This window comes from Palaemon carinicauda, chromosome 22 (assembly GCF_036898095.1).
Source record: "Palaemon carinicauda isolate YSFRI2023 chromosome 22, ASM3689809v2, whole genome shotgun sequence".
Classification (NCBI taxonomy): Eukaryota; Metazoa; Arthropoda; class Malacostraca; order Decapoda; family Palaemonidae; genus Palaemon; species Palaemon carinicauda.
The window spans coordinates 48,422,325-48,432,324 of record NC_090746.1 but is presented as its reverse complement, the minus strand read 5'-3'; the positions used below and the strand labels follow the sequence as shown (position 1 = coordinate 48,432,324).

General features: G+C 35.9%; 1 protein-coding gene across 3 annotated transcripts in view; it reads right to left on the bottom strand.

The window, feature by feature from the left end:
• Positions 1 to 10,000, bottom strand: part of LOC137616421 (uncharacterized) — a 742,648-nt gene that overhangs the window by 59,540 nt on the left and 673,108 nt on the right. For all 3 annotated transcript variants that reach the window (XM_068346161.1, XM_068346160.1, XM_068346162.1), the window contains 2 exons: positions 2,419 to 2,497; positions 715 to 784 (listed from right to left, as the gene is read on the bottom strand). In XM_068346161.1, coding sequence (XP_068202262.1) covers positions 715 to 784; positions 2,419 to 2,497 — 149 coding nt within the window. The remainder of the gene's footprint in view (positions 1 to 714; positions 785 to 2,418; positions 2,498 to 10,000) is intronic.

The window sequence follows — 10,000 nt, the reverse complement described above, 5'->3', positions numbered from 1 at the left end:
TATATATATGTATATATATTTATATATATATATATATATATATTGTATATATATATATATATATATATATATATATATATATATATATATAGTCTTATTGGTTTTTAGTTTTGTAAGTTACAACCGTGAATTCAACTTTTCCAATTAGTAAGCCCTAGATAGCAATCAATACCAAATTCCCTCCTTCTTGGGGAAAATTTAAACCTAAGAAGCAATTGTATAAGATGTGCGCTGCTTCCATGAACACGACGCGAGCCTATGGCTTTAAGTTTTGGTAAAAAAAGAAAAGTTAGATGTATCAATTCAGTTATCTCTGCTAGGAAGGAGACAAGTAAGCGCAATGGTATCCTCGAAGCAAAGCTAAATGATGCAGATTATGTAAGGGTTTTGATACACTCCTGATGAACGTTCTGTGTAGTTGAATTGAGCGCGATTGTATCGGAAGCTTCAAATTGGTTCCAACCACGTTTCAAGCGTTTGTCTGAATATAGTCATGACCACCATGCGAATATATAAATTCAGTTGAAATAGAGTACTTCTGGTGTTATATCATCTGAATTTCTATCCTGGTGTTTATCGGATTAAATGTCTTAATAAGGTCCTCTTGAAATGCGAATGGTTTTCCATAAAAGGCTCATGAGAGTATTAGTCTTAATAATTCAAATGCTTACAAATGTGCACATCAGCTAAAAGTCATATTTCGGTGTACCTCACCTCATGATACAAAAGAGTTCCATAAACCTTGGCATCTTTTGGTCCTCTTTTCATGCATTCACTGGAACACCTGAAAATAGCAGCATTGCAATTAGTAGAGTTTTATTAAAGAGAAGCCTGCTATTGACACTGATACTGGCAAGCTATTTTAAAGGTTCTGCTTTAATACCCATCTATTGAAATAACCACCTATTAACTATAACCGAAACAAAACAATAATATTCTACAAACATTGAGAAATAATTGGAAAGTTTTGATAAGTATTTTTTGAGAAAACCAAAATTAGATCTCAAATGTAAAGAAGGAAATGGATTCAACTCATAAGACTTCACTTATTTTTGAAAGTTTTTTTCAACTGAGCAGGGAATTACAACACTCTGAGAGACAACAAATGTTGAATTTTACGATTGACAGTAACTAACCCACTTGGCCAAGTGGGTTAGTCACTGTCTGTACAAGCTTGCCGACCAGGGTTCGATTCCCGGCCGGAGCCAAGCTCTTGTCTTTGTGTGATTTCGCCTGGGGCTCTGATCCCGAGGACGTTAAGAGAATCCAGACATTAATGTATCAAAAATATATATGGCTTATTTGAATATGAAAAACACGTAAAAATGTGCAAAATTTATCATATATATATATATATATATATATATATATATATATATATATATATATATATATATATATATATATATATATATATATATGCGCGTGTGTGCATTAATGTTTCCTATAACAGAGAATAGCACCACTGCCTCACTCATTTTCTAAATGTTCAATTGTGGATGAACGTCCTGAGTATTAAAATTCCACGGTATTAGTTTTTCCACCCCTCCACAAAGATGGATCATCAGTAGTTAGTCGAGCCCCTATACAAACTGTTCCAGTTACCCATATCTTGCACACACTTTCAATCTTCCTTCTTGGAAAGTTCTTTTTTTATCAACAATTCAAAACATTCTGGGGCTTCCGCTTCTTTTACCTTCAAAGCCTATGAATTATACACACGCTTACCATTCCTTCGTCTTTCATTCTTTCCACATGGCTAAACCACCACAAAATAGTTTTATCTATCTTTCCTCCTTGTTAGTATTTATATGATTTCTATGTAGCTACACGTCCTCACTTTATCATTACCTCTTACTCCAAATCTAAAGTGCAAACGGTTTACCCCAGGAGTTTGAACCTTCTTTTCTTTCTCTCAAACACAACTTCCACTCTTCTGATAAGAGAGTTGGCTTAATAACCTGTTCTGACATTCCTGACTGGGCTTTCACTGATACTTCAAGTCTTTTCCTTGTCTATTCTTCACACACAATTTCCTTCCTTCACTAACCTTTTATGTAAGTTCTCTCTTCCTACCATCCTACGAGTATATCCTTATATACTCACAGCTGTCCTTATTGTCCCATCATAGAATTTTACAAACTCATGAACACATTCACCTGAGTCTATAACCTTCGTCCATTGGAGTCTCTCACTTCATTTCTAGCAATCGTACTTTGCCTAGTTTACAGCCACATTTGAAGATGCACAAACATATACACAAACACACTCACACCTGTATCTATATAGATATTAACAAATGTATATCATACATATATATGCATGTATATATGTTTGTATAAAAATGAGTGTGTTTGCATAGATAAACGTGCTTTGTTTATTCTCTAGGCTGCATGAAAAATTTAATTGGTTACTTACGTGTACGTGGTCGGACTATAATAGTAATTATAATCCTTAAATGTCTTGCATTCTTGGCTTGCAACGAGTATTGCTACTCCTGAAAAGAAAGACGAATTGAAGAATAAAACAAAAACACCGATAAAACAATGTTATCAAAGCTGATGGTAATTGAAGTTATGCAAAGATGAGAAACATTATTCAAGTTAGTATTAGTGAAAAATGTCGTGACATATTAGGATTAGGAAATTTAAAGATATTGTAGTCAGCATTGTCAGCAGAGGTTTCTATCACCATTTTTCTTTTGCAATGTTGAGGTAGCCTATTGGAAACGTCCCTGCATGGCTTTGTGTTGGACGGGATTCGACCCGTGCGAGCTGCATTGTTTCTAGTAGTGTCTTACAACCTTAGCATCATGATGAGCTAGGGATGGAGGTTTTGGGATCCTTTAAGTCTACTTGCTGAGTTATCAGCAGCCATTGCCTGGCCCTCAGTGGTCCCAGTTAGATGTTCAAGACGATGAAATACAATTACGAAGCATAAACTGGACTCTTGATTTTTCAATCAATATTCCTTATAAGATTTTGGGAAAAAAACTGATGAGACTAACTCTTGTATTGTCCATCAGTAAATAAAAGCTTACTATTGGAAAAGTTCAAAGCCTATTTGAAGATGCACATCTGCTCTGTTCATTAACTAGATCGTAATTAACATATTTATGTTTCAGATTTTTTTATTGCAAGTTGGCGATTTAGTAAGACTTGCTATTATTGTAAAAAAAAAAAAAATCCTATTAAATTTTTTTTTTTTATGATTCCAAATATTTATTTTGACAACACTTAGCAATTAAAAAATTATTATACAAATATTTTATTACAATTTTTGACAGTAAATTCTCTGTCAAGTTAGCTAAAGGTTTTTAATCCAATAATTACTTTGGGAAATTTCCCACCACAACAAACCGAGATGTTTTGCACAAATGATAAGGAAAGTCTCTGTAAATTATGCAGCGTTGGATTTTTCAAGGTTGTTAAACAATTGCTAGGAATCCTATTGGGTCATATATAGAGAGACTGTATCTGAACTGAATATGTTTTCTGGTCAATCATCTCTTAAGACTTTGTGTTTTTCCTTGTGAAATAGTCTATGAATTACGTCCTCCATGTAAGCAAGATGAAAACTCCTAGATATAAAACTCATGGAACCTTTTCAAGTCTAAAGTGTACCAGCCAACCTTCTCTTATGATTTCTGTAAGTTATAATAACATCATTTGCAATGTTTCTTGCACTGCAATTACTATCCCTTTCGATCATAGTGATATAATCATCTTATATCTTACCACTGTTATAACCATCATCATTTTCCGATGACAAAATATTGGTAGATAAACGACTCAATACTCGAGTTTTAGTTTCTCCTTTCCATAAAGAGGGATAATCTTGATAAAGATTCTGTTTTGGTATTAAAAAGCGAGAAATAGTAAAAGAGAAATACACTAAGAAATAAAATCCTTATTTCTTTCTAATTTATTAATCGTTTTTTACACTCACAAATTACATCAATTATTTGAATCGTTGAAAAGTGGTATTTCCTGTACTTTTGCAGGAAAAGAAACTCGGGGTGTAAATAGGGTTATGATATCAAAAATCTTATTAAGCATCCTGTCTTTCTCTTTGTCTCTTTGTGTTTGTGTTGATGTGTAACCGTATGTCTTTGTTTGGTGTAAAAGTATCCGGTTTTGTTTGTACTGCTGAAAATGAGAACAAGAATGACTTTTTCGAAACAAATTCAATTCTTGCCGAATTCGGCCATCAAAGACTTGGGACAGTAGTCTGAACTAACAGTATTCTATTTAGCGATCAACCGGCAGGCCACTGATACAGAGAACGTGTCAGTTGGCTTACAGAAAAATCTGGGGAATTTCTTTTTACAAAAGGAACCTTCACGAAACTCTTAACTTCATTTGAATACACTGAGAGCAGACCAGGCATACGGGAATTCCTGCAGGGATATTTACGATACTGAAGCAAAGCACTTGCGGAAAAGGTGATTTAGATTATTTTGTCAGAAACATGATAAGTTTGACAAATCAATGTAAGAAGGATAAACGTTTAATGGGCAGTAATACTCTGTAATTGATTATCTGAATCCAAAATCGAAATGATTGAAAATAGAAAATAATGGCAATCTTACACACTCTATGTAAGAGTAAACATATAACTTTGTCTACCTTTCAGTCCCAATATTCCTGCTTTTTAGTAAAGATTATATGTAAATTATGGATGAATTAAGGATAATTCGAGATGGCAAGCAACCTTTCTTAAAAGATTATCTACTGTTTGATAAATATTGGAAGCAGCAAATTGATTTCTCAGATCTTAGTGAATATCATGTTTTATTATATACTAGTGTACCTGAGCCTTCAAATATCACGTCTATATATATATATATATATATATATATATATATATATATATATATATATATATATATATATAGAGAGAGAGAGAGAGAGAGAGAGAGAGAGAGAGAGAGAGAGAGAGAGAGAGAGAGAGAGAGATGCACACACACAGATTTACTCCTTCCAACCGCACCTCTCTCCTAACTACAACACGCTGGTTCGGCAATTTGTAGGCGAGTGAGGTTTCCAAGTTTACCTCAAGGCCCCTCTCGCCAGGGTATGACTACTTCCTTTCCCACATAAATGTGACAGGAAAGGTATGAATATATATATATATATATATATATATATATATATATATATATCTATATATACATATATATACATATATATATAATTCATATAAGTATATATATACAGTATATATATATACTGTATATATATATTTTTGGGCTCAGGCCATGTCGTCCTGATGGAAGTTCCTAAATGGTAGCTTTCTAGGGTATATTTGACTACAGTGATATTCCCAGAGAATTTTACCTTAAGGTATCCAGAATTCTAACTCCTGGAGCGAATATCCCTAAATAATCTCACAGGGATATCGCATAATATCAGAGGACGTATTCTTGACACGTCACATAGCTATCTTCGCCCCGAACAGTATTAACGCTTCGAGGGGGATATAGTGACAAGAATCCGAAACGAGAATGAAAAGAGAGCCGCTCATAAGGCATCTCTCCTATTCCGTTTCCAGTGTGTATCTGATGAAGGCGGTAGTGCCCTCTTCATTCCTTTTCTTGTAGCTCTACTACTCGGTGTTTTCCCTTGTGTTCTCTCGTTATTTTGGATTTAATTCATCTTTTTGATGACTTCTCCGGCCTCTTCTGCCTCTGGAAAGTTGAGTATTATCTTTACTATGTATAAATGTAAGCACTTGTCGTTTTGAATTAAATCAAAATTGATATTAACGTAAACAAGAGCTGTTGCCTACCGGAGGCATCCTGGATGCTATCGCTCGCTCTTATGGGTCAGTTAGTTAGCTAGAGCGACGTTTCCGGTTTGTTACGCTTTAATAATTTAGCTATTTAGCTACTCTAGGAATGCTTATACTGTTCGGTCAGTCTTAGCTCGGTGATTTCGACACGGGTCGAGGTACCGATCTTGCCCTTCGTGAGGCTTCGTAGCCTAGACGTCTGGCACTAGTACTTTCATGCATGGTATAAGTTTTTCCGAGTGTTATATTATGGAAGCTATAGGCAAATATTTTATACATGTAAGATATTGTTGAATGTTTTTCCAAGATTGTATACGAGAGAGTTTCGATGATTTAGGTAATCGATTCTCACCTTACCTAGCTAGTATTTTAGGTACAGTAGTATACTTTCGCACATCCCCGATTGTTCATTTCTCCTCCGGAGGCCAAGTTCAATCCCTCTCTCCCTCTGAAAGCCCTTGGCTTAATCCCAGTGGTTCTAGCTGTATATTAACCCAGGTATTACTATTAGAATAGGAAATGAAGTGAGTGATTGGTTTCCGGTGAGAGTGGGGCTGAGACAGGGATGTGTGATGTCGCCGTGGTTGTTTAACTTGTATGTTGATGGAGTGGTGAGAGAGGTGAATGCTCGAGTGCTTGGACGAGGATTAAAACTGGTAGGCGAGAATGACCATGAATGGGAGGTAAATCAGTTGTTGTTTGCAGATGATACTGTACTGGTAGCAGACACAGAAGAGAAGCTTGACCGACTAGTGACATAATTTGGAAGGGTGTGTGAGAGAAGGAAGTTGAGAGTTAATGTGGGTAAGAGTAAGGTTATGAGATGTACGAGAAGGGAAGGTGGTGCAAGGTTGAATGTCATGTTGAATGGAGTTACTTGAGGAGGTGGATCAGTTTAAGTACTTGGGGTCTGTTGTTGCAGCAAATGGTGGAGTGGAAGCAGATGTACGTCAGAGAGTGAATGAAGGTTGCAAAGTGTTGGGGGCAGTTAAGGGAGTAGTAAAAAATAGAGGATTGGGCATGAATGTAAAGAGAGTTCTATATGAGAAAGTGATTGTACCAACTGTGATGTATGGATCGGAGTTGTGGGGAATGAAAGTGACGGAGAGACAGAAATTGAATGCGTTTGAGATGAAGTGTCTAAGGAGTATGGCTGGTGTATCTCGAGTAGATAGGGTTAGGAACGAAGTGGTGAGGGAGAGAACGGGTGTAAGAAATGAGTTAGCGGCTAGAGTGGATATGAATGTGTTGAGGTGCTTTGGCCATGTTGAGAGAATGGAAAATGGTTGTCTGCTAAAGAAGGTGATGAATGCAAGAGTTGATGGGAGAAGTACAAGAGGAAGGCCAAGGTTTGGGTGGATGGATGGTGTGAAGAAAGCTCTGGGTGATAGGAGGATAGATGTGAGAGAGGCAAGAGAGCGTGCTAGAAATAGGAATGAATGGAGAGCGATTGTGACGCAGTTCCGGTAGGCCCTGCTGCTTCCTCCGGTGCCTTAGATGACCGCGGAGGTAGCAGCAGTAGGGGACTCAGCATTATGAAGCTTCATCTGTGGTGGAAATGTGGGAGGTTGGGCTGTGGCACCCTAGCAGTACCAGCTGAACTCGGTTGAGTCCCTGGTTAGGCTGAAGAAACGTAGAGAGTAGAGGTCCCCTTGTTTGTTTTGTTTCATTGTTGGTGTCGGCTACCCCCAAAATTAGGGGAAGTGCCTGGGTATATGTATGATTACTATTCTAGGATTTATCTGCCCTGTCCTGATAACCAGAGTGACTGGTTTTTGGGTTTGGGCAGAACTTCAGAGTTTTTAGTCTGTGGTCTGCTTCTTCCTAGCATGGAGAATGAGTCTCCTTTGCTAGGTTAGGGGCGGACACAGGAAGCTATGCTTCCCTAGTCCATGTCGGAAGAATGGTAATTGAAGTTATGCAAAGATGAGAAACAATATTCAAGTTAGTATTAGTGAAAAATGTCGTGACATTTTAGGGTTAGAGAATTTAAAAATATTGTAATCAGCATAGTCATTTCTATCACCATTTTTCTTTTGCAATGTTGAGGTAGCCTATTGGAAACGTCCCTGCATGGTAATGTGTTTGACGGGACTTCAACCCGTGCGAGCTACATTGTTTCTAGTAGTGTCTTACAACCTTAGCATCATGGAGAGCTAGGGATGGAGGTTTTGGGATCCTTTAAGTCTACTTGCTGAGTTATCAGCAGCCATTGCCTGGCCCTCAGTGGTCCCAGTTAGATGTTCAAGACGATGAAATACAATTACGAAGCATAAACTGGACTCTTGATTTTTCAATCAATATTCCTTATAAGATTTTGGGAAAAAACTGATGAGACTAACTCTTGTATTGTCCATCAGTAAATAAAAGCTTACTATTGGAAAAGTTCAAAGCCTATTTGAAGAAGCACATCTGCTCTGTTCATTAACTAGATCGTAAATAACATATTTATGGTTTCAGATTTTTTTTATTGCAAGTTGGCGATTTAGTAAGACTTGCTATTACTGTAAAAAAAAATCCTATTAAATTTTTTTTTTATATGATTCCAAATATTTATTTTGACAACGCTTAGCGATTAAAAAATTATTATACAAATATTTTATTACAATTTGTGACAGTAAATTCTCTGTCAAGTTAGCTAAAGGTTTTTAATCCAATAATCACTTTGGAAAATTTCCCACCACAATAAACCAAGTTGTTTTGCACAAATGATAAGGAAAGTCTCTGTAAATTATGCAGCGTTGGATTTTTCAAGGTTGTTAAACAATTGCTAGGAATCCTATTGGGTCATATATAGAGAGACTGTATCTTAACTGAATATGTTTTCTGGTCAATTATCTCTTAAGACTTTGCGTTATTCCTTGTGAAATGGTCTATGAATTACTGTCCTCCATGTAAGCAAGGTGAATATTCCTAGATATAACACTCATGGAACCTTTTCAAGTCTAAAGTGGACCAGCTAACCTTCTCTTATGATTTCTGTAAGTTATAATGACATCATTTGCAATGTTTCTTGCACTGCAATTACTATCCCTTTCGATCATAGTGATATAATCATCTTATATCTTACCACTATTATAACCATCATCATTTTCTGATGACAAAATATTGGTAGATAAACGAATCAATACTCGAGTTTCAGTTTCTCCTTTCCATAAAGAGGGATAATCTTGATAAAGTTTTTCTGTTTTGGTATTGAAAAGCGAGAAATAGTAAAAGAGAAATACACTAAGAAATAGAATCCTTATTTCTTTCTAATTTATTAATCGTTTTTTACACTCACAAATTACATCAACTATCTGAATCGTTGAAAATGGTATTTCCTGTACTTTTGAAGGAAAAGCAACTCGGAGTGTAAATAGCGTTATGATATCAAACTTGACATTAAGCTCTCTCTCTCTCTCTCTCTCTCTCTCTCTCTCTCTCTCTCTCTCTCTCTCTCTCTCTCTCTCTCTCTCTCTCTCTCTCTCTTTATGTATGTGTATGTGTAACTATATATCTTTCTTTCATGTATGAAAATATGTGTCTTTTATGTTTGTACAGATAACAATGAGAACAAGAATGACTTTTTCGAAACAAATTCAATTCTTGCCGAATTCGGCCATCGAAGACTTAATACAACTGACAGTATTCTATTTAGCGATCAACTGCCAGAGAACGTATCAGTTGGCTTACAGGAAAATCCGGGGAATTTCTCTCCAGAAAGAAACCTTTAACAATCCATTAACTTCATTCGAGTACACTGAGAGCAGACCAGGCACACGGGAATTCCTGCAGGGAAATCTACGACACTGATACAAAACGGTTGCGGAAAAGGTTATTAAGATTTCGTCATAAACATAAGTTTGACAAATCAGTGTAAAAAGGATAAACGTTTAGTGGAGGATAATACCCTGTAGTTAATCAATAAAATCCATAATTGAACTAAAGGAAAATAAAAAGAAAAAATAATGGTAACCTTTATGTAATAGTTAGTATATGACCGTCTGCTTGTCTCTCTTTCTCTTAGAGTTCTGAACACATAAATGCTTCATTGTCCAAATAATTACTGTGAAAAAATAAAACCATAAATCTTACAATCATAATCATCCCACTTTTAGTGAAGATTTAGTAAATTGTGGATGAATTAAGGATAATTATGGATGGCAAGCAACCGTTCGTAAACGATTATCTATTGTTTGACAAATATTGGAAGATCCAAATAGAT